We start from the raw sequence: 25696 nt of genomic DNA on the forward strand, positions 1-25696 counted from the left end.
TCTACCATAAAAGACATAGCAATGGAGCTGGGTAAAGACTCTTATTTTCAAAGAAAGGGAATTAGGTCAAAGGTGAAACATCCCTGGAGTTAGCTGAGAAAGAAATTGAGAGAAATCTGAGACAAGCTCAGTGGGACTTGGTTTCCACAATTCTCATATTTAACCATGAAATTAAAATTAGGTGCAGGTCTAGATTTTCATGGTCATAAACAGGTTAGTCAATGAGTTCTAAAAGTTCACATACTCTTCTTGCTACTCCTTTTAAAATGTCCGAAGGACCTGAGAATTAGGACAGCTGAATAAACTTGCTTGTTTATTAAATAATGGGTAGAAGAGTTATGAGTTGACTCAGAAGACAGGAAACATGGTAATGTGGGCAAGGGCATTCCAAAGTTTGCAAGTGAAACCAAATCTCTACAGCTTGAAGATTTTGTTAACCTACTGTAAGTCACTCAGAAGTGAAAGCAAGACACCCCCATGTGAATTCTCTCATTTTTTCCCTCTATTCAGAGTTCCACCCAATGATGCTGGCTCAAGCAGCTAGTAGAAGAATATTTTAAACAATAGTTAGAAAAGTAAACTAAGATGTGAATGGTTAAGACCCAAATACATAAAAGGGATATTTATAACAATGTTTATTAAACTAACTTGAAGAATAAGATTATTGTGTTTTTAAATTACTCCATTTCAGTGCATGAAAGGAATGGTTGCAGAAAAACAAAAGTAACATTTCCAAGAATGTTATTATCTCTAGTTTCGTATGCATTTTCAGCCTTGACATCCGTCTTTACCAACACAATCAACACAGTGTTCTTCAAAATTAAGTTTTGACCCAAACTGGTCTATGGAGATTCAGACAGGAGTTAAGATAAACTCAAAACAAGCATACCAACACCAATCACCAGTAAAAACATTTATCTTGATATTCATGTATTTACCAACATTAAATTAGTTGGTCGTTATGTACATGTATTAGTATTAGTACTTTACATTTACATACATATGTGCATTGTTAGTATCAAGTACAAAGATGCAACTTAAATTATTTTTTTTGATGAAAAATACATAAAAATGTGACTGATATATACTTGAATTTGAATGCTTATTCAATGCTCAGTGCTTAAAAGTATTTGGAAAAAATCCCAAAATATATTCTGATGGAAGATATTAAAAGTGAAAGTGTTAAGGAAATTAGTGAATGTTAGATATCATTTTAATAAGTAGGGGAGGTGAACAGAAGAAGATATGTATCTAGGTAGGAATATCTCTTAGCATAAGCCAAATAAAGAATCCAAAGTTGAAAGACATCGTTTTTCCCAAGGTCAATTTCATATTAAATTGAACAGAATCCTGAAAAGTTCAGGATAGTGTAAATTAATTTAAGTTTTCATAACAAGTTCATACTGTCATTCAACACAGAACTGACTTCCTCCTAGAGTTTATTAGGAAGTCTTGCACACTGACCCTACAGTTAGCTACAGTGTCAGTTCCTTATTTGGCATCAGGAAGAGAGAAGAGGGCAAGGTGCCAGGTAATGACCTCCCACAACTTTAGCAGGTGTATGTCCTTCCTGCAGAAACATTGGACCGAATGGACATCTTCCTGAGAGTGAGCTGGGTAGGAATTGCTGGGCCTCAAGCCGCTTTCTTCTCTAAAGTCTGAGGTCCACAGGGACGTAAGCAACGCGCCGCAGGCTGGGGCGCAGAAGGTCTTCCCAGGGTTTTCCGGCGGGGGCCTGACTGATAGTTGAGGCAGGGACAGCAAAAGCAGCACAGGGTCCGACAGGGGTTCTTCTTCTCATAGTGCTCGGCCTGGCGTATGCGCACTTTGGCCTGGCTGATGTAGTCCCTGGCCTTCTTCACCTGGGTCTCGATGACGTTCACGGTGTCTGCCTGCTCCTCCATCAGCAGCGCCACGCCCAGGAAGATGTCATGCACCGCAGAGATGCGGCTCTCCAGCTGCAGCAGTTCGCGGTGCCGGCTCTCTATCTCATTCAAGGCCGCACGCGTGCCCCTCATGTCGGCCATCAGGTTCTCGGAGAACACGTCCCACCTGCCCTCCTCCAACATGTCCTCAATCTCCTCGCCCGAGATGTCCTTGCCCATGATCTCCAGCTGGCGCTGGATGCGGACCTTGCAGTTGTCGCGCTGCTTCATCTCGGCCTGGTTGTACTCGTTCATGGCGTGCTGGAGGGCTCTGATGAGCACGTTGTAGTGTGCGCGCGCTATGCGCACCACGGCAGAGTTGGCACCGCGGTGGGACTCGGATGCGTCGGTCTCCACCTTTATGGTGCGCAGCTTGCTGTAGATGTTATTGCCCCGGGTCTTGATGTCCTTGGCAATGGAGTCGGTGTCGCGCTTGATGCTGCTAAGCCTCCGCATGGACGTGAGGAAGCGGGCGTTCTGCTTTCCTAGCCGCTTCACGTCGACCATCAGCTGCTGGACTTCATTCTGAATGGCCTGGATGTCTTTAAACAAGGACTGCAGGATGGGGTCTGTCTCGAACACAATGTCCTCGTGGGGCAAGTCAAAGTCATTATCCCCATCTGCGGACTGCTCGTCATAGTGCTTGGTTAACTCCCTAAGTTCTGAGAGCCGGTCCTTCATTTTGCCTGCAAGCAGAGATACTGAGGTTAAATTCCTCCGGCCAGTTAAATATTTGCATTGAGGGAATTGAAGCTTAAAATAGAGGAATGTTCTGTTCAGCACTACCAATTCTTCATTCCTGGGTGTAGGTAATAAAAGCACTGAAGGAGCCATTATGTTCTATGACATTTTGCTTACAAGTAAAGGACCAATGTGACTGAGAGGCATGAACATGGTTGTATATTACAGCTTACAGGCATCTGTAGTTTAGTATTACAGGGACCTAGAATTCAATCAGCAATTTAAAATTTTAGAATGCATTGGGAACCAACTACTTTCTCTTGCTTTACATTTCCTAATAATCGCAAATTGAAACAGACACAGGAAAAGGAATAATAAGAAAAGACTTGGTGAGCACTCCCATTCCTATACATCCTGACAATTCTTAAAATAGTTACCATATAATCATTGTTTAAAATGTTTTCCCTTAAAAAATGTCATAAAAGTAAACATACTTAAAATCAAACAACAAAATAAACACAGGAAATAATCTAATAAGGAAGTATAAAATTTGGAAGTTGAAATTTCCTTGCTCCTCTGCCCAGTATCAATGATACATACTTCAGTTTGAGCGCTTGTTCAATATTCAGTGCTTAAAAATATTTGGGACAAAAATTTCCAAAATGTATTCTGATGGAAGATATTAAAAGTGAAAGAGATAAGGAAATATTTAAGTATGATTTTAATAAGCAGTAGAGGTATCCAGAAAGATATACAACTAAGTGGCAACCACACAGTGTAATCTAGATGCAGAGTTAGAAATGAAAGACATTAAGTTTTTTCCAAGGTTCCTGGTGGTAATGATCATTAACAGAAAGTTCACACAGCAAATTTCAATCATATATAAGCCTAGTAGCAATAATACAACACACTTCCATTTATCCATCACACAGCAGCAATATTTGTCCACTTTGAATGGCTTCTTGCAACAAGGTAGTGGGGTGGCTGAGGGACATCGCCACACACCAGAACATTAAGGTCTGTTTATTGGTCTCCCACTAGTCTTAGACAAGTCCCATGCTCTGTACTGCTTTCCTAAAGCCATGAAATATCTCTTTAGGGGAATCATCTCATTTATAATACAAAGAGCAAAGCACACTTTAATCATATAGAAAATGGCCATGAAAGATGATGTTCTAAGATAGTCATTCCTTCTCAAGGCATAGGTCCTAAATCAGGTGAAGGCCTAAGCTCATGTGAAGGCTCCACTATCAGGTAAGGAGAGAAAGGAACAGTGTGGGCAATTACAGATTCTCTTTGGAGGTGCAGACAAGAAGGCGGCCTTCACCTTGCCTGGCCCAGCCCAACCCCACATGAATTGGTCCCACTGACTTAGAAGGTGTCCTGGTTGCCAAGGAGCAAGCATTAGTAAAACTACAACAAAAAGTCAACCAAGAGGCTTCCATTTCTAAGAATGTCCCCCAAAAGGTTAAAATGATTCCTTGGGGGTAATTATACCAAAATACAGAAGTAGGCACAGAAAGAGCATCAAGCCAACCTACACATCTAGTAGCTTGATTCTATACTGTTGAGATCCTAAAAAGGGAACTATGGTAAATGAGAAAGAAAAATCAAACAATTGAGACCTTCCTGTCTCTCTATGATAAAGAATAATGTAATAAACTTTGGTAAATTGTATTCATAAAGTAGCTAAAATAAATCCTGCTTTGGTTCACATGGAGATGAAGAATTCAAAAGAAATTTACAACCTACTGCCCGAAATCTGCTTCTGCTTTCTAATTTTCTTTTCAAGCACACATATCATCTGTCCTGAGAACTAGATCCTACAGGAAAGGAAGGGGAAATTGCATAAGACTTCTGCCATTGGGCAATAAGATTTTATGTATGAGAAAACACAGAAACAGAGGTGATGGTAACTCAGTGGCTCTCAGACTTGAGGAGGCAACAGAATCTTCTGGAGAACTGTAAACATTGCAGATGCCTGGGCCTCTACAGTTTTTGATTCAGTAAGTCTAGAATGATCTCCAGGTGATTCTACTTCACACTCAAGTTTGTGACCCATTCCATAGATAATTATCATGGCAGCTTTTTATTCATAACATCACACAGTTCCAGACAACTTAAAATAGTCCTCTTCCTGTGGGCCATCTTGATAAGCAAACAATTGGTAAAGAAAGATTCAGAGAGACAGGAAGAGAAAGATTGAGAAAGCAGGTTTGTACCTACCTCAGAAGGTCAATGAGTAGAAGGGTTATAATATATAAATAACTCAGACACTGTGTGCTACAAAGAATGACCATGAAAGTCATTGTTCCCTGCTTGTTTCTAAGGGAACCAGTTATAAACACATCATAAAGTCACCTCTAATTGTAAAAGAGAGGCTTTGCACCTTATTTACTCTAAGGAGAACAAGAAAATAAATTGTCCACACATTGTTATGGGCTGAATTGTATCACCCTACCCCAAAATTTACACGTTGAAGCCCTAACCTCAAAACCTCAGAATGTAATTAGTTGTACTTGGAAGATCAGATCTTTAAAGAAGTAAAGTTAAAAGGAGGTCTTTACATAATCTATACATTATTGTACACTAAGCAACAGGTACATTAATCAAATTTTGCCTACTACCCTTTCCCTGTTTCACAGCAATTTGTTAAAGTACTTTTACAAGTAGTGAGAAAGGTCAGACATGGGGATGCACAATGCAGAAGAGGGCAATGTACAAACCATGTGAGGTTTATTATAAGATCAATAAATTGTAGATTACAGGAAGAGACCAAATGCAAAAGCAAGGAAGGCCCTTCCAGTTTGTATTTATGACAAAGAAATGTTTTAGGAACCTCATTCCCTTTTAATGTTAGTTCAGAAAGTTCAGGATTCTTAATGTATTAAAAAGCTACATTAATCAAAACAGTGTAATACTAACATCAGCACAGACAGAAATATTAATGGAATAGAACATAAAATTTAGAAATAGATCCAGTCAGGGCACAATTAAGTTAGCATTTCAAATAACTGGAAAGATGATGGATTATCTGACAAAAGGTCTTGAGATAACTAGGGCTAAAATAAAAAACAACCAGAGACCAGCCTTGAAAATTCCCTGAGCAGGCAAAACCAGTTTAGTCATACAAACAAAGCTTAATTTAGCTTAGTTTGCAAAGTTAACTAGACCTCAGTCAATTCTTGATCACGCCTCTGGAAGTCATATTAAACTGTTTTCCAAAACTGATACAAGGTAACCACTCTGCTTTATAAAAGTATACCCCTGAGCATCACCCCATGTTTTGAGTTGAGTGTTCCTGGCTTGTAAACCGTCTTCTCAAAGCATGCACAATAAACTTTTACTAATTATTTTTTTAGATACTTCAGATTCTTGTTTCAACAGGAACTGAAATATACATTTACACACACACACACACACAAAGGGGCTTTGCATACGATTATCAGCTATTAAGAAACTAAGAAGATCTTGCCCAAGATAGATGCTCCAGATGAGGACTTTTGAGTAGTGACTTCCTTACCTCCAAAATGAAGTACCCACGTTCTGGTTTTCAGATTTTATAATCTGTATCTCTTTCCTCCTGATTTTATAACAACTTTTAAGTTCTTGATAAAAGAAAATGACTATTAAATATCAGGATATGTCTTTATGTCTAGGTCCACCACTGGTTTCTATGGAGCCTCAGTGAGCCTTTGCGTAGGGACCACATGACATTTTCATAGAGCCATCCCTTTCTCTGGGCGGATGCAGTCCTGCACCAGGGCACAGAGTCCACTGCACTGGCCATGGGATGAACTTCCCCTCTCATTCTTATGGCAAGTCACTCTTGAGCTGGGCACAATCTCACAACCCAGTGTGTGTGGGGATCCTGAATACTCCTTTCTCAACCACCTTGTCCAGTCACGCCTGTCCAACCATCACCATCAATATCCCATAGGTCATAGTAATTTTGCAGTCACTTTCTAGAACACACCACAGTAACAACCCTTAAAGGGCAGTAAGTGTACTTTCCCAAACAGGCTAATTCAGATCCATAAATTATAACTTCACTCAACTGCATAAAACCTGGCATTCTGCTCCATTTCTTGATTTAAAAAATGATACATCTAAGAGGTAAACATCATTCTTTAAACTTGTAAAACTTACAGGCTAAAAGAAAAGAGTTCAAAGAGGTCATACCTTCTTGTCACTTGAAAGTTAATTAAACACAAAAACTTGTGTTGGATCTAAAGTGCATTGGCAAGAACATAGCCAATTCTTTAAGTCCTTGGGGTTTCCTCAAAGCACAATTTGACAGTTTGAAGAATGTTGGTTGAGACGGATTATAATCATAAAAGTTCACGGCTAGAAGAAATATTACAGATGCTCATTGTTTCCTCTCTTCTCTAAAGCAAAAAGCAGGAAGGAGTTTTTCCAAAGCATTTTTGGGGAAGTCTAACCTTAAAGAGCAGTGTCCACTTCTCTTTCTCTCTACTCATCTGATGTTCCCTGACACTGTCACTTCTCAGTCCCCTCCACCAGACTTTTCTGCCAAAGTCTGAACAGAAGGCAGTCCAAGCTGCACAGTCAGTAAATGGCCAGTGGGCAGTCAGGAGTTTACTTATTCCCATATGCTTTCAGGTGTGTCCTGAAGAAATGCACTGGAAATCAAAGCAGCTGCCCCTGTATTCAAGACCATACATTCTGCTCTCCACTAACACTCATTAGGTATTTGCAATATGCCAAACACAGCGCTCAGCACTGTGCATACCTGTGAGGTGCCAGTGTCAATCCTGATTTACGGGTGAGGAAACATGAGCTCTAATGAGTTTAAACAACTTGAACAGTCACACAGGTAATAAATATGGAGCTGAGATCTGAATCCAGAAAGTCTGACTTGAGAGCCTATACATGAACCACAGAGCTATACTAACTGCTTCTTCCTGAGCCTTCCCAACAAAGGTTTCAAAATCTTTCATCTTATTGGGAACTTAATCTCTGCTTAGTTCATTCCAGCTGCTATCACGACAAACCACCGACTGGATGGCTTATAAACAACATGGTTATTGCTCATGGTTCTAGAGGTGGGAAGTCTAAGATCAGAATGCCAGCATGGTCAGGTTCTGTGTCTGGGAGGTGCCCACCTCCTGGTTCACAAAGGGTCTTCTCACCAGCACCTCACCTGGCAGAAGGGACAAGCAAGTTCTTTGGGGCCTCCTTTACAAGGGTTCTAATCCCATTCATGAGGGTTCATGACCTAATCACCTTCTGAAGACCCACCCCTTGGGGCTTAGGATTTCAATACGAATTTTGGTGTTCAGACCATACCATTTCCTAATTGAGGTTTTATATTTGGAATAATTATTAGCATTTAATACCTAGACCTGGATGGACACATGAAAATCTTTTCGCCACTAGCCCTATTACCTCCTTTCCCACAATATGTCCTCACATCAGAGCTTCCCAACACTGCAAAGTTTCAGTTATTAGGGTACTCAATCAGGCGGTAACTCTTTACAACTTCCCAAAAGCCCACAAAATTAACACTCAAGGATAATTCTGTGGCTATGACTGACCCAAGACTGTTGAAATAACAAAGCACTGATACTCAGAGACAGGAGTTTGACAGTCAGGGGCATGGAAGTGATAACTGAGGAAATGCTCCCAGATGAACTTGTTAAGGGAGAAAGTAAAGAGAAGAGCAAGCTGAAGTTCACGTCACCTACGCAAGGTTTTCCACTCCTACCAGAACTTGGGTTTACAAATGAAAAGAGTTGACTTGGCTCTGGAATGCAAAGCAAACTTGTGGCTGGAAAATACAGAAGAAATCTATATAGAAAGAAAAAAGTGATGGGGAATATCTTTTGAGACAAGTTTGGAAGTGTGTCTATCATTAAACTTCCATGTTTTACAACATTCCATGGGGCATTACTGAAAAGAGAAATCAATACAGTTTCCAGGATCATTAATGACTTTCTTTTTTCCAACTCATAATGCCTCTTAAGGACAATCCCACAGAACTTTTACATTGCTTATTCTGTTCCTCTTTCTGTTAGACAAAGACCTTTGTGCCACTGAGTCTAATCATGTTGGCTGGTTACTCCTTTTCAGTTCTCCAAGGAAACAAATCATTCTTTTTGGGTGACTTTTTTTTTTTACAAGAGTGCAGAAAAATCTCAGTTATTCAACATTATCAATGTATGAGGTTTTCCCACCTACATGACGTTCCCCTAACTGAAGTTTCCCACTTCAAACATGAAAGATATTCACTAATGTTTGTTGGAAATCCTCTTCTAAAACGCATTGATATACAGCATTGCTTCCTTAAAGAGGAGGCACTGGACACAATTTATTAATGACTCAGACGTCATTATTGAAATCTTTGAACTGTGTGGTGAGGTACTGTTTTAAATGTTTATCTTTCCTCAGAGTTAATATGTTCAGCCCTAGCTCTGTTATCTCCATATACTGCTGCTGACATTCCTTTTTTCCCATTACAGGTTGCAGCAGACTAAGAAATCAGGTAAGAATGAAGCATCTAATAATGGTAAGCTATTGTGGGTTAGCAACCCTCTAGAATCAAACCTACTACGTAAAGCAAGGAAGGGAAAACTAACCGAGTGACACACTGAGTGTCCAGTATGAACCAGTCTTTGTACTCAACAACTGGTATGTAATCCATCAACAACCTTCACAGCAACTTTGTGAGGATGGTTCATAATTTTCCATCAACTAATAACAGGATCCTGCAAAAGTTAAGTTCCTTTTCCAATTCATCCAGTTAGTAAGTGAGAAGGCTGCAATTTCAGCCACATCTGTCCTGATCCTATGCTCATGTTCTGTCAACTCAGTCCTGTACTGAAGTTGCAGAGAGCTGAGGGTAAGTGGTGCTAGTATTGCTAAGAAATATTCATGTCCACTCTGACATTTCCTTCCCTGTAGGTGTCTCTCTCCACCTTCTCCTACCATGGGGCTTGGGGACGATATCTGATAGGTGAATGTGAAAGGAAAAATTGTCCTTGGTAGCCCAACCTCTTCTTCCCTTTCTCTTAGGAGTGGGCTTTCCACAGAGAGCCTCTGCTCTCCTTTGCTCCACTCCTGGGTGGAAGTGGGGGAGGTCAGTTACCGCGAAGGAGGAGTCCATCTAATTCTGGATTCAGGAACATAAAGCACAGTTCCCCACCGATGAAGCCACGTCCTCCAACCTTGTCTTCATTGGTAACAAAGGTCACACTTTGGCCTCTGACTGCTTTTTCCTTCTTACATCTCAATTGGTATGGAAACCAGAGAGTCAAAGTCCAGCTACTTATTGTGTTCCCTCCTCAATCAACCCAGTTACCATCTTACACAAAATCAAAGAAGCAGAAAAAGACTTTAATGGTTATCTTGCACAATGCCTTAATTTTAAAGGTGAGGAAAGAGAAGCTCATTGATTTAAGTAACCTATAAATAATGATGGAAAGAGGATTATTAGAAAGGGGGAAAACTCTTACGGAATAGACATTTCCATTTATAACATTTGTAACAATCACATTTCTATACATTTTCAGGAGCCTGGAAAATATTGGAACCTTGATAAATGACTGATACTAGTTTTACTATTTTAGTACCAGATAGTATCTAAAGTACGAAAGCATCAAATTGTTAGATTATTTCCATGATGTGATGACCACCAATTCATATCCTACTTTCTGGATCTGACCTAAGTGCCGTGTTCTTTCCCCCCAGCTCTGTACATACTCTTTGTTGAAGGTAGAAAAAACATTACTACACATTCTCTGCAGTTCCTCCCATCAAGAGGTATAGACTACTTCTCAACTACTCGAATTTGAGGGGGATCAAAAGACTGGAACTTGCTTTGGCCAGTGGGACATTAGTAAATATGATGCAAACAGAGGCCTGAAAAGTACTTATGCAGAAGGGCTTGCATTTGGGAACCCTGATACAACCACATGAAGAGCATGAGCAAGCCTACAGGAGGATGAGGCCCAGCTACATGAATGGGCCCAGGAGACACCAACAGAAGTCTGCTCAATCAATCAACAGAATAGTGAAAAATAACAAATCATCATTTAAGCCACTAAGATTTGTTGCAGTTTCTTATGCAGTAAAAAATTAACTGGCACCTAGAAATTGGCACCTAAAAGTGGCACACTGCCATAACAAAAACCTAAAACATCCAGCATCAGCTTTGAGACCAGACAGCGGGTGAAAAGTCGTGAAGTAACTATTAGCCCAAACAGGGCAAATGACGTGCAAAATGGTAGTGGAAACTAGACATGTGATGAGGAAGCTGGACAGCAGTCAGGGAAGAAGGTAACAAAACAACAGGCAAAACTGTTTCCTGTGATAGCATGAAAGGCTGAAAATGCACACAGTGCATCTGGGTCTGGCTGGAAGGATCTGCAGCCAGAATGTGGGGGCTGCTCACTGAGTGTTTCCAGCTGTATATAAGGTTCTGCAGGACAGAGATGAGCTAAAGAATGAATTACCTAGTTAATGAACACTGTTCAGAGAAAACAGAGAGGAACCAGATTGGAAAATAAAACCTTTTGCCTCTCCAGTGTCTTCAGCTGGAAGAAATGGTTGTTATAATAAGAACTCTTCTCAAAGTAAACGCCTTTATAAAATTAAATATGGTGCCTAGTAGCCCTTCTCATCTGGATAGAAGGGGCTCTACAACACCTAAAGGTGTTAATTCAGAGCAGCCTGATGCTCAGCCCAAAGTAAGAGGGAGATCTCCCTGACTTAAAAAAATCTTGTGGTTCTGGGTCTTAGGGACATGGACTGTAGGAGATTCTTAGGAAATCCACAACGGTTTTAAGAGAGTTTTATTCATAAGCACAAAAGCATGACCTAAAAGAGACCGAGACCATTTAAAGGAAGAGGCCTCTGGGTGTCCAATTTCTATGAGCAGGAAGTAGGCTAAGGAAGCCATTAAGAAGCAAAAGTAAGCCATTTCTTAGGGAAAAGGAAGAGTGTTTCCTACAGGGAAGCCAAGAGCAATGGAGAAAATATATACCAGTAAACCACTCCTGAGAAGCAGAATGGGGTCCTAATCAAGGATCATCCCCTGACCCAGGAGCTGGGGGACCAACAGTAAACACCTGTACAGAACTGCAGTGGATCGGTGATTGTTATTTGCATCCTGGTCATGTGTTTTTGTTTTTGTTTTAGGTTTCCAATGGATTTTGGTTTTGCTCTCCCTATTTCACAATTACATACTGAGTGTATATGGGGAGATAACTTGTTTTCTTAACCTACTGTCTCAGGATCAAGTGGATTCACATCTCAAGAGCTGTATCTGAGGAGCATCATCTATACCCAAAAATGATGCAGATCATGGATAAGCCTTGGGACTTAGAGGCTGATAGTCATAATGAGATGAGACTTCTGGGAATCCTAGAATGAGGGCGAGCAAATTTTTCTTGGAGAAACGTGAATACATTTGGCCAGAAGCACACTGCCCTTGATTGCCAAAAAAATGGCCACAAATTCTTAGCAGTACCTCTGATCAAGAAGTTGTATCAATTTCTCCACCCCTTGAATCTGGACTTAGCCACGAGACTGCTTTGACAAAGAGGACACTCAAAAACACAACTCAAGAAGAGGCTTGAATAGCATCGGCACATTGGGGCTTGCTCTCAGTTATGACTGGGGATGCTGAAACCACAGTGTGAGGAAGCTCAGGCTATCCTCTTGGAGGATGAGGCCCACATGAAGAGAGAGACCACCCCCAGATGACCCACCACTGCAGCCGAATGCCTAAGCCCAGGTGAGCTGAGTGGGAGAACCACCCAGTACTTACTCGGCCACTTACTGCTGTAGAAGCTTCACATGGATTACCTCATTTAATCCTCACAACCATGAGAAATAACAAGATGATTCAGAAGTAGTTTGTTATACTGGCAAAGCTGACTGATACACCCCCCTTTAGGTTTCTCTATACTCCATAATGTGTATTCTTCTTTAAAAAGGACCTAGGAGAATGACAGGAACCATGGGCAAATCATAACTTCTGAAACGTAAATGCTCATCACTTAGAACAAAAGTTTTGCTGTAATTTAAAAACAGAAATAGAAGCAGCACATACCAAATCACTGTCCTGGTGATGGATGTCACCTAATGACATACTTTGATTTTAACGCAGCAATATTCTATTCCTATTGTCTTGCCAATGGATTTTGGCCCCGGGCAAGTTCGCTATGGATTCAGTGTGACCAAAGAAAATGACAGCAAAACGTTCTTGGGGTGAAAGGGTTATATCTAACTTTATTTCCAGGTGGCAGGTCAGTCACTAAAATCCCGTTCACTCAGAGTGAGTCTACATGCAGCAAGCCGGTCTCTGCCTCTGGGCCCCTCTGTCCACACAGCTGTCCCGCACAGCCGTCCTCCAGGCCTCTCTGCATAGTCATCCTGCACAGCCATCCTCTGGGCTTCTCTGCACAGCTGTCCTGCACAGCCATCCTCTGGGCCTCTGTCCTCGGCGCTGCCAGCACTCCAGCCTCTGCTCTGCTCTCCTGCAGCCTTGCAGCCCTGCCACCGTGCCTTGCCCAGAGCACTGGGTGGAGCTCTTTTTATAGAGTCAACATCCATGTATTGCCCACAGGTGTGCAGTGAGCTAGTCAACCAGGGCCAGGTGAGAATCCTGGCCACAGGAATTCTCATTTTATCCACACTATTGTCCACAAACGTCGATATAAAGCATACACATAAAAGGAGCATCTGTTTAACATGTCTGAGGACAGCCCTCCTTTCCTTTTGAGGGTTGTGGTCATAATCATAGTAAGGAGAAGAAAAAAAAACAATGCTAAAAAAAGATTATCTCACACACAGCAGACTCCACAGGAAAGGCCGTGCACAAATGACTGATGCTGAAGTATGCTGACAGAGTTCCTGGGCATTCGGGGCAGGACAGCATAAAGACAGAGGCAGCTTAGCCTTGGCTGAGTTTCAGCCTGATAAGAGGTTCTGAGAACCTGAAGAGCCCGTTTTGAAATGGAGGTAGGGAGTTGTAAGTGTATCGCTAGAAGGAAGAGCGCTGGGCAGGCAAAATGCAACTTCCCGGCGTGACTCCATCGCCGTATTCCAAACCTTCCTGTGTCATCCAACTCTGGACCAGACACGTTTCTTGCTATCACACTATGAAGAATAAAATTAGCAGAATGTGACCTAGCTTTCTAAGGACCACCAAAAGTTGATAATGGCCCTGTTAGTCTTTCAGGGTGTTAATGCCAGTAGGATACTTCTTTTCAGAGTGGTAGAATCTACTTAGAATTCCACATCTTCTCAGGGAAATGAAAGCCATTGGTGAACTGCTGAGCCTGGGAGATACTCAGATCTCACCTCTGCCACCACTGGGCCTGGCCTGGGCTGTATAACAGGTATCTGGGTTCCCAGGGGTGAGAGGGCAAGTCCTAATGGATTAGTGCTTTTCAAACCCCTGCTTATGTCACATTTCCTTGTAGTCACCTTCTCCATACCTGACTTTCCCCAGTACACATGCCTACTGCACGGGATGGTGGAGAGAAGTAAATGAGGGAACCCACGCAAAGCTCTTAGAACAGTGTCTGGCAGAGGAAGTGTGTATACGCCACCTATTATTGTCTGTTCTGTGATTTTAATTCACTTGAAAAGCTCAATCCAGAAAACACATTTGTATCTTTTAAAGATGACTTCTATATTCTGGGCAAATTTTTGGCAAATTGAATGTTACTTTTGCTCCCTTCTAAAATCCCACTAAAAAAGGATATACACAGACATACACCAACTAGGATAAACATCAGAACAAAGAGAACAACAACAAAATTTTGGAAGTTGTAAAGCCAAGAGACAAGTGATAACTAGCCCAGCAGATATAAGAAAGCTGAATCCTAAGCTAACAGTGGAGGAGGCCAGGTAAGAGAAATACCCAAGGGCAGGAATCAAGAATTAAAGGCTGAGTTCCTATGGAAAGGAAGTGATGATGGGATAACAAATAGTTTGGTTAATTAGAAGCCTTTTGAACAAGTGGGAGTATCTGCCTCCTGCTTCCCACACTAGCAGGAGAGTAGACGGGCTAGAACTCTGAATCTACACTGGCTCAGAGACACCCATCTTGAAAGAGGAGGATTAAGTGAATGTTGGACCTCCAAGCCCTGTTCCTTCATATCCAGCACACTGACCTACACCCAACAGGCAGGAGAATGGAAGATGCTTTTCCATAAAACAGAGAGGAAGAAAAGAAGAGGTAGGAGCAGACATTACTACCTCTCATAACACAATAATTAAAAGCCTGGTAATATTGTAAGCATAAAATTAGATAAAAGGCCATAGATGAAACAGTGAGAAATAGACTGATTATATATAAAAAGTTAGTATATGAAAAAGCAGCCATCAAAAAATAATAGCAGAGGAATAAATTTAAGTAACTAGGCTGGTATAATTGACTAGCAAGAATTTATTTCTCTCTAATCCTTACCACAGACCCCATAATATGCCTCAGGGCCATCAAAGAATTTAAAAAGCAAAATTAATAACAGAAACTAATGGAAAGTAAAGTTGAATATTTATCAGTATTCTGGGACAATGATTACTTCTATGAGATATGAGACTATGGAAGAAATCTCAAAAAAGATAAACAGATTTGACTAAATGTGCAACAGAAAATAACAAATATTAAAAATTAAAGTGAGCAGTTGGAAGAAAATATTTGCACAAAACATAACAGAAAATATACAGGTACTCAATATTATGTGAAGAGACAACTCCAAATGGTAAGAAAATAACAACAATAAATTATTGAGTAAAATACAAAGACAATTCAGATAAAATATTCTCAATAAAAATTATATTCTATTTAGCAAATAAATACAAATTAAAAATAAGATAACTAGTTTAGACTTACTAACTTATCCAAAAATGAGGGGAAAAAATCAGGATATAAGATTTAGCTACGCTTAGTTACTAGGACTAGATGGAAAGAATAAAGGTAAAAATAGTTATTGTATGTTTATGCTGCTATAAGTGGTAGGCAGAGGTATCTAGATGTCAACAGAAAGGAAAAAATGCCCTTGGCACCCTAAGTTTCTGCAAAGGGCAACTAATAACTTGACCAATTTTCCAATCAAACAACAACAATATGCTGACTAAAGGGGATTATCCACTACCAATGGTTAATCTCTTCAGATGAGTTAACACTACTATAATTTTGATTATTTAAGGAACCAGTTTCATCTTTCAAAGAGTTCCACATTTTCAAAAGGAGAATGTATTTCATTTTACCACCATAGCCTTTTATTTAAAAATTCCAATATTTAAATGACAATATAAAAGTTTAACTAATTTACAATTAACGAAGTATTCAACTGGATTCAGTTGCTAAACTCATTACCTGCCCTTCAGCAATAAACCAAGTTCAAATATACAAAATAGAAAGAGTAAGAACAGACGTCAATAATTATTTCCTTATCATTCATATACTCCTTATATTCAATATTTACAATAAAACCAAGATAAAATATAGAAAATAAATTAAGACTTGAAATAAACCAAGGAATATGACAGAGCACAAGAGGAAAGATGTGAGAAAACATGGCAAATGGTCATCGTAGGACATCACAAGTCCATTCATGAAAAATCACACTTCAAGTCTGAATTATATTTTCATTTGCACTTTAGTTTTTAACTCCATTTTTTAGTATCAATATTGTTTTAAGATGCTAGATGGCATGGATGTGTTTAAGCTGACTTAAGCAAGACGCAGCAGAACATTCTCTATCTACCTCCACCTACATGTAAGGGCTTCTCCATGATGGCTTAACCCTCCCTTCCCTGCAAAGAGTCATTTGGGATGGTATTCCCAGTAACTGAAGTAGGCATTCACAGGTAGGTTAAATATGCAATGTTAGCACTTGACATATTTCCTCTGTGATGCCAGGTTAAACAAAAAATAGATTCTCAACAGAGAACAATGTGGTTACTTTCTCAATCCAGGGATTGCCTCTTAATGAAGATGTTATATTTAAGGTTACTTATTTATTGTAATAAATGTAAATAAATTGCAATAGAAGAGTTACAGGTGATTCAAAGATTAAAAATCAGTAAGTCACAATCCTTGCCCTCAACTAAGCTAACAATTTATGGGGAGAAAGAAGGTACAGAAATAATAGAAGAGTAAAACCTGTCCAGAAAAGGAAAAAAAAGACCCAGCATGAGCTGCAAAGTAGAGACTACAAATCAATACCAGGACTGCACCCTCTTCCACCAGGGCCTGGAAAGTGAAGTACAAAGACAAGAGCAGACACTGACTTCTGAGCAAACGTGGTTCGGATTTGGTCTATAACAGAACCCAAAAGCAATCTGTCAAGCACCCTCCTGCCATTATCATCAGATTCTTAAATTAACTTAAAAAAAACTCCAACACAATCTCATGATTTGGGGAGCTTTAAGTTTGTTTTCTTTTACTGTATATTATATATTAAAATATTGACAAATTGACTTCCAGCAATGGCACATGGAATCTGCTATAAAGGACAAGGGTGAAAGCCAATACCTCTAGCCTGCTGGGAATAAGGCTCATGTGTTCCTCTGTTGTCCTATGATTCCATGGCTTCTTATTAATTTGAAAAATCCTAGCAGGCTTCATCACCATCAAAGAGCATAATGGTTTAGTGCAATGGTCTTCAAACTACAGCATGTACCAAAGTCATCTAGGGAAAATTTGCTGAAAATGTCAGTTCATGGGCTCTACTCCTAAACATTCTGTTTCAGTAGATCTCACATGTGAATCTGGACTTCCCTTTGTTTTCTTTTCTGCTGTTATTTGGTTTGGGGGAGGAGTGTTATTTTTAAATATCCCAGTTAATTCTGATTCTTATAATTTACAGGCTACACAGTAAATTCACTGGACTGGTCTGGGGCCTTTCAAAGGTTTACAAAGATGACAGAGGGGAGGAGGAAGAGGAGAGAGAGAAAATGCAGCATACTGTACAAAATTTTTTACCATTTCACAATTTTTAAGCCTATAATTATAGCAAAGACCTCATACATTACACTGTTGATCTGGGTCTGACAGCCATGGGACTTTTGTTAGCTATGGGCATCAAAGGGTACCCTTTTCTATTGGGCACTCTCATTCCATTCATCTGAACCTACCCTCACTGATCTCTGGTGCACCTCATCTTCCTAGGATTAAGGCTACTCTGTCTCCTTGCTGTCTGGCCAGCAGTTCTAAATTCTTAAGAGCCCTGGACAAAATGCCACTTTCTGGGCTCCACTCAGCATGGCAATGGTCTGGGTCAGAAAGGCATAAGAAAGGCCATTGCAAGAGAAGAACGCTCGCTTCCATACCAATGTGGATAATGTGATACACAGATCCCCTTTAGGACTAACGTCCTCATTGTCCCAGTTGCCAAATGTTGGCTGCCAAAGACTCACAAACCCAGCAATTGTCTCAGGTGGAAGGAAGCTGCTTAAGCCCAAGATTACACCTGCTGCCTGATGCAGCCCACATCCAGTGACTAGCTGATACCGGGGCTGGAAACGATCAGCTCCCTTGCTTCGGGGTGACAGAACAACACTGAAGGGCTATCCCAGCTCCAAAATTCCTGCTGTTGAGGCCGCCACTGAACATGCCCCACAGCTCAATTTCTCCCTCTGTAATCCTGCTGTTCTCTCTCCCTGTCAAGTGTTCTTCCCAAACCTCCTTCCAAGAACCCCTTTATGCAAATCTCAGATTCAATTTCCAGGAAACTTGACCTAAGGTCCTGAACCTCCCTCTTTCAGTCAATTGCTGACAGCAGTGGAGTGGGCCTCCACACCTTACTTGTTGGGTAATCTTGGGTGGTTACTTAATTTCTCTAGTGTCTTCTTCCTCATCTATAGAATTCCTATACATATAACTACAACAGTAATAAAACTTACATTTCCTGTTTTGCCAAGCTTTTATGAGAATTAAAAGAGAAGCTGTATAAGCACATCCTTCATAAATTATGAAGTGCTATATAATTATTGTCAGCTAACATTACTATATGTTGGTTTAGCATGAAGTAATCGGGGAAGGGGGCAGAGGAAGTGGGATATTTACTAATATTATATAATTTGGCTTACATGCTGTGTCCTACTTTATCTCAATCAACAGATTTGTGTCACCAATCAACATACCCAGGCACAGACTAGAAAACTAGGAAGAAGTACATGCATTGTTGCAATCCTGAAACTGAAACAGAAGAACAGTATTTGTTCAGTCTGTTTCCATATGAAGATAGCAACAGAGAATTTCCACTACTCTGTAAAGTCAGAATTCACATTATTACCCAATAAGTTACACAATGAGTAATGGAATATTATTTTACATCTTTGAACAGAGAAATAAGTCAGAGTTGAGCATATAAAATGGGGAATACTTTTCTAGGCAACTTAGTATTTTCTAGATGACCTTAATGATATAGCCACTGAAAAGAAAAGTACATAATTAAGTTGCAAACATTAATTAGCTCAAGAAGGATGACTGGAAATTGCCAATTCTAAAATTCTGCGTATATTAAAAATGACCAAATTATTGAGCTTTAAAAAGAATTGAATGAGATACACAAATAATTCCTGGTATCCACAGACTCAGAAGGAATGGCCAATGAATGACTTACTCTGACAGAAGATTTCCTTATCAACAAAAGTCGCATAATGGTAAGAACTGGGTGGAGGCTTACAGACCTACCAGGGTCCCCAACTCTAGTGATTCTTTGCTCTCAGGGAAACCACAGTTGAGTTGAGGAGGCAAGAGAAACCCACATGAAATATTAACCAAAACCCTTCCTTTTTGTGTTATCTGAGCACTGAATGAATTGTAGACAGACATACAGGAATTCAGACCAATGAATAAATATGTGGGTTGGATCATCCCCAAAGGCTTTATGTTAGTCTCAAATAATGGGAAGCTATAAATATCTTAATTTCCTGGTAAATCTAAAGAGATGTGGAAGGGAATATTTTCTTCATAAGTGGAGAAAACATTTTAAAACTTCAAGTTTTAGACATCTGGACATCAGGGTATTAATTCAAGTCCAGGTTGGTTGAATCATGAAATAAGGATTATAGTGAGGAGTTGGGGCCAGATTTGGGGGAGATAAGGGAATGGGTTGTTAGTCAAAAATACCTTTATCAGAACCAAAGGAATCTATCTGGATGCTGCAGATGGAAAGCAGGGCCTATAAGAAGAAAACGTGTGTCATTTTGCCCAGCTAAAATCAAGAGAACAGAGGACACATCAGGCCAGCTCCACTTAATAAAGACCCTTTAAGTTAGAGGCAAGAGGAGCAGACAAGCACCTGCTTCCTTAAAACTGGAGCAAAATAGGCCCAAGAAAGCAGATTACAAACCATGAGTGTAAGACCTGGAGTTGTTATGTTCCTGCCTGCATTTGTCAGTAATTCTTTTACCAATTGACCCTGCTCTGTGGATATATTACCACCATCACCACCACCCGGCCCCCCTGCCAGCCTTTCTGCTTCTCCACTGGAGGGATGCTACAGTCTCAGCAACAAAACAGAGTATGTGTAGGAAACCCAAAGCCCCAAACATTCAGTACAGGGAAGGGTGGTAACCAAGGCAGCGCTAAGGGCACAGTTTTTGAAACTCTGGGAATCTTCAGTCACTGTGAGTCTCCATTACAATGTTCCAAACTTCCAGGAGAAATTTTCGGATTATTTTGGGTTAATTACTAAACCAAACAGGTATGTCTTGAGGAGGAAGTAGCAGGGGGGTCGGGGGGTGCCATGCAGCAGGATAGGGCCACTGGGGGTCCATGTCATGTTTTGGGCTATTCTTGGGATTGGGACAGCGACCCCAATTAGAGTTTAGCACAGTGTCCATGACTCCCTCCCTCCCCTCCCTCCCTCCCTCCCTCCCTTCCTTCCTTCCTTCCTTCCTTCCTCCCTCCCTCCCTCCCTTCCTTCCAAGCTCTGGAGCCATGTGCTTGGGATCAATTCCTGGCTCTACCAAGTACTAACATTACACTTCCTTCACCTGCCTAAAGCAGTAACTTATAGCATCTATGTCATAGGATTGTAGTGAGCTGTAAAAGACTGAACTCATGTAAGGAGCCTAGAGTGGCACTAATAGGCACCCAATAAATTTTAGCTGTTATTCTTCTTTCATTCATTCATTCAAAAATTTTTAATGATCACTGATTATGTGTCAAGCAATATATGAGGTCCTCACTATCCTTTAGCACAAACCTTCCGTCTGTGAGCCTACCCTAGTAATTAACTAGAAATGTAAGAGGCATCCTAAACTCCACCCTCTCCCTCATCACCCGTTTCTAAAGATGTGGCCAGGTTCTGCCTATAAATCATCGGTCAGCTTCTGCCCTCTTTTCCATTCCTCACTCTCACTGCCTGACTCAAGCCTTCTTTAATTTCTCTTCTCACATAGTACAATAATCTCCTCTGTGTCTCCCTAAGGCTCCTATTGCTCTCATCTAATCTATTCTCCATCTTGATGCTAAACTGTCTTTTTAAAACACATATCTCAGAACATCCTTCTCCTGCTGCAGTCCTCTTTAGGATGCCTCTCCCCAGCCCTCACCAGACAGGCTGGAGTTCCCTGACTGTGCAATGCTGACCCTTCTGCCTGACAACTCCTCCTCTTACATTAAGGGTCATTTTCACCCAACAAATACTTCCTAACACTTTTCATAAGCAAAGCCGCCCCAGACCCGAGAGTACACGATAAAGAACACAACCCTTTCTTTTTCATGGAAAACGTAACTTTGACACTATTGAGGGAGAAATGGAGTATGGAAATTAAGGTAAAGTCTCAAATTTAGCATTGGTTCTCTCACTAGTTGACTATCTTACAGAACTGGAGAAACTGAATATATTTTGGCACCAAGTCCAAAGGCACTTCAGCAGATTTTAATCCTAATAGTAAACTGTGACACCACAGATTTTTCTCATTTTGTCTCATACAGCTATCATGTGTTAGAAAAGATTGATTTGAACTATAAAAACAATGATCAGAAAGTTGCTTCAATATTAACTAAAAGTATTTATAACTTATAAAGTTAAAAGCCATTAATTTAGTCAATCTATTTTTTTTATCATAACCATTTTATTTTTCTTTGAGAGATTAATTCTTGAGGAATTAACAAATTAAGTACCTGTTAAAATTAAGTTCAAACATAACTGAGTTCAACTCTTTTGGAAGGCAGAACATAAAGCATAAAAAATGAATCATCTACTTCAAAGGAAATAGATGACTAATTCTTAAGGTCATTGTATAAAAAGTAAAATATTTGGAATGATTGAAAGAAGGACTTAATAATACAGTCTTTAATCAGAATGGTTCATATACTCCTCTTGTTTTCTCTCCCACCTTCTGCTCCAGAACAATGACAACTCCATTCATTTCTGCTCCAATGACCTGGTCTTGGGTCTTGGTGAGAAACAGAAGCATCTCTTCCAGCTTTATGCCAGTGGCAGTGCCACACCTACCACACCTGTGCATATTCCGAGGATGAGAAATAAAGGCATTTGTGGGTAGCCCCCGGAGGATAGACAGAAGAAAGGGAGAGCCACCTGTAAAGAACAATTGCATCTGATGTCACCTGTTCTTGGTTGAACCTGTATTTTATCCAGACAATAAAGCCTCTTTTTCAGAGTGCCTTCTGAGTCCCACCCAGTTGGCTCACAGCATATTTTCAAACAAGGTTTTTTTTTAAATTCAGTAACTCCATAGAAATTTTTACAATCCTTCTTGTCATGTGAAGTCACTCTATTTTTTAAAAGGTGATTAATTGTAATGGCCTGTGATTGTCTAGGGTGAATAACAAGCGGATTTCTAGATGGTTATTAAATAATATGAAAAATGGTTACTTCAAAAACCTTAAAAATCATACCTTTCTAATTTATTTTTAAATCACTTGTTGACTGAAACACCTATTGAATAAGCACAACAGGCTGCCTATAAAGATAGTAGATGATTAAACTCAATACCTTCCTTCTCCTTCCAGCGGTGACAACCCATTTCATTCAAAATCCCAGATCTGCAGAAACATCAGTCATATTTGGACAGAAGCTCTACTATAGTAATAAATTTGTCATAGCACTCACCTCCTTCCGTTGGATTTTTCTGGTGGATTTTCTAGCCTTCCACATGAGTCTTTAGGGACCTTACTGGCAGGATCTCATTTTATTCACAGTTTGTACAACCAGAGTCTGGTGAAGAGCTTGACACAGGAAAGGTGCCCAATAACTGTTTGCTGGTCTGAACTCAACTCAGCTCCAACAGAGATGCTGTCCCCCTTTCTACTTTGTGTTAAGTTAGTGTACAGCCCCTTCCTAAGAGCTATACAGTTGCAAAGGGACCTATCAGCTTAAACTTTTTAATTTCTCAGCTCCTACTGGTATCACAAATTTTCATGTGGCACTAATCTACTAAAGACAAAATTTTCATTTGGCACTAATTCCCTAAAAACAAACAGTCTGAACTACTTTAATTCAGAATGACATACAATCCACTACGTAAAATGACATATTTCTCTTATACCAGCAAAAGCCGTAAGAGGCCGGTTTTTGAATAATGAATTAATTTTCTCTTGAGCCTCTGTGGCAAAGCACATGATTTTAATGATTATCTTCCATCAGCCTAGTGACCCTAGCTGGCATGCTGTACCATCAGGCGCTTTAGGAAACTGAACTTTAACTGCTGCCTCCTATACCACCGGCAAGGGTTTAACAGTAATGCATTTCCCATCTTACTCTTATTTTAAATACAGCCAGAGCAAACCTCACTTTCCAAAAGTTCATTAACAACGTCTCACAATTAAAGAGAGCAGCCCTGTGACTCATTTTTGGAAACCCGTGTGGAAATAACAGCTCCTCCCTTTGCTGAGAAATGGCTTAAACAAATGCATGAGAACCCACAGGAAGTAATACAGATCTCGGAGCGCGGCAGCCGAGTCTAGAATCCCTCCGGGGATGGTGTGGTTCTCGCAGGCGCACTGCACTACTTCTTGTCTTCATTACTCTTTTTAAAAGAAAGTCTTACGTGACCGTGGAAGGAACTGTTTCAAAGTAGTATCAATTTCTCCGTATTTCTTGGCTCCTGAGTCATACTGTCAAGTTCTAGACAAGTACCCATTCCGGTGCTTTGGAGAAACTGCAACCTATTAGGAAGTGAGGTTACCAAACCGAAGTAATGCCTCCACTTATTCAAAAGGAAAGCAAAACAAAACAAAACTGCAGCCCTTCGACCTAAAACAATAGTCTCCGATGGATACTTTATAGGGAAGCCTATCAACAGGTCATCTCTGAGATAAGGTCTATGAAGCTCTGAAGGCGCAGTGCCCTGTCCACAGGGAGAAAGACAACCGCTTCGCTAAGAGAAACCCCATGCCGCGCTCCCCGAGGGCCCAGGGGCGGCGCGAGCACCGGGCCAGACCCGGACCCCCACGGCAGGCGTCCCTCGAGCCCCGCCGGGCGAGCCCAACCCGCGGCCCCCAGTCCGGCAGCTCTCCGCGCGCGTCCCGCTCCTGCGCGGTGAAGGAGAGAAAAAGAAGTACCAGGAGAGCAAAACGAACCAGGGACGGGCCGGAACGTGGGCACCGAGAAGCCCCGTCCCGCGCCGGGCGCCGTGAGGAGGAAGGAAACCCGCTGCGCGACTGCCGGCGCCTGCCGCGGATCTCGCGGCCGAGGCTGGGCTCCTCTACGGCTGTCCAAGCTCCGCGCTGCAGCCGTAGCTGGGCGACGACGGCCCTGCCCCTACCCTCCCCGGCGTCGGAAGCGCCCGCAGCTGGGCGCCGGGCCCCGCCCCAGGCCGCCCGCGCCACCGCCCCGCGCGTGCCCGCCCCGCCGGGAGTCCCGGCGCACCTGCCTGGGGGGCGCCGGCGCGGCCCCGCTCCAGCCTCTCGTCGCTCCTGGCGGCCGGCGGACGCTCCGGGCGCGGGCGCCGCGGGGCCGCAGGTGGGCGCGGTCGAGGCTCCTCACGCCCTCCCCGCTGCGGCCGGCCACCCCCAGCGCTGGGAGGGGCGGCCCGGAGGCGCGGGACTTTCCGCGGGAATCCCCGCCGCGGGCCCTTGCAGCCTGTTCTGCCCGTGGGCGTGACTGCGAGAGAATGCGGCCGCCCTGCACCTGCGGCGACTCGAGGCGGCGGGCGGGGAGGATGCGGGTGACCCCGAGGCTGACACTGGCTTCCCAGAACCCGCCCGGAATCACCCCTCTCCAGGGGCCCTTAACACCAGCCGGGGTCGCCATCCAATCACTACCGACTGAACGTCCACTGAAGTGCCGAAGACACTCCCGTGGTCCAAACACCCCCAAGACCCGGCCCTACAGGACCTGGCGCTCCAGCGGGGAAAGATAAACAGATCAAGTGTATAGTGTGCGAGGCGGTGGTAAGTATTTTGAAAAATAAGGGAGAGGCTTAAAAGTTAGCAAGCGTTCATAGAAGCAAGCAAGCCCCGCATCAATGGACACTAGCAAAGAAATGCAGGCGCCCCCTGGAAAAGCCCCCAGTGGCCAAAGCTGGAACAAGTTGAGCCACACAGCAAATAAAGTAGGTGTAGGTAGGTTACAGCCCCAAGTGAAAAACAACTCATGAGTCCATATGTTAAAAATAAGTGGTTGAAGAAATAAATAAAAGATTGTGAAGAGAGAAATCACCCCTGAAGAATTCCTAATAGTTTATGTAGATGTTTGGCAATCAAGGAGAAGCATTAGGTCCCACTCTGCAAGCATGGGCTGCTCAGTGACTTTCTCTCAAACTTCCCGTATGGACAGGGGGGAAAAGAGTAACTTTACAATGGAAATCCCTGGGAAACACTGTCAAGGCCAAGTGATCAAGGTCAAACATTAACAGTCATAAATCATATTGTTCGTATATACTCTTGATATGATATGATGAAAATGGTACTTTACCTCTGTGGTCTTCCTCCCCAAAACCAATAACCCCAGTCTTATCATGAGAAAAACATCAGATAAATTCCAATAATGGGACATCCAACAAAATATCTGACTGATATTCCTCAAAGTTGTCTGTCATCAAAAACAAGGCAAGTCTGAAAAATTGCCGCAGCCTAGAGGAGCCCACGGTGACATGACAACTAGATGTATGTGGTACAGTGGATGAGA

The 25696-nt window shown here is 41.7% G+C and overlaps 1 protein-coding gene across 4 annotated transcripts; it reads right to left on the reverse strand.

Annotated features, from left to right (window-relative positions):
• Nucleotides 1–620: 620 nt before the first annotated feature.
• STX11 (syntaxin 11) lies at nucleotides 621–24553 on the reverse strand. Of its 4 annotated transcripts, none has more exons than XM_036906861.2 (2): nucleotides 24437–24553; nucleotides 621–2611 (listed from the first exon to the last, which is right to left on the reverse strand). In XM_036906861.2, the coding sequence occupies exon 2, from the start codon at nucleotides 2604–2606 to the stop codon at nucleotides 1635–1637; it is 972 nt and encodes a 323-aa protein (XP_036762756.2). In that variant the 5' UTR covers nucleotides 2607–2611; nucleotides 24437–24553; the 3' UTR covers nucleotides 621–1634. The 4 variants fall into 4 exon arrangements, with proteins under 4 accessions (XP_036762756.2, XP_036762759.2, XP_036762757.2 ...); XM_036906864.2 differs by having other exon boundaries at nucleotides 24441–24501; XM_036906862.2 differs by lacking the exon at nucleotides 24437–24553 and adding an exon at nucleotides 24148–24339.
• Between the last annotated feature and the right edge of the window lie 1143 nt (nucleotides 24554–25696).

The sequence above is a fragment of the Manis pentadactyla genome, chromosome 12, assembly GCF_030020395.1.
Source record: "Manis pentadactyla isolate mManPen7 chromosome 12, mManPen7.hap1, whole genome shotgun sequence".
In the NCBI taxonomy this organism is placed as follows: Eukaryota; Metazoa; Chordata; class Mammalia; order Pholidota; family Manidae; genus Manis; species Manis pentadactyla.

Excerpts from the sequence above, each read along its gene's own strand:
- STX11 (XM_036906861.2), bottom strand. The coding sequence starts at position 2,606 with ATGAAGGACCGGCTCTCAGAACTTAGGGAGTTAACCAAGCACTATGAC.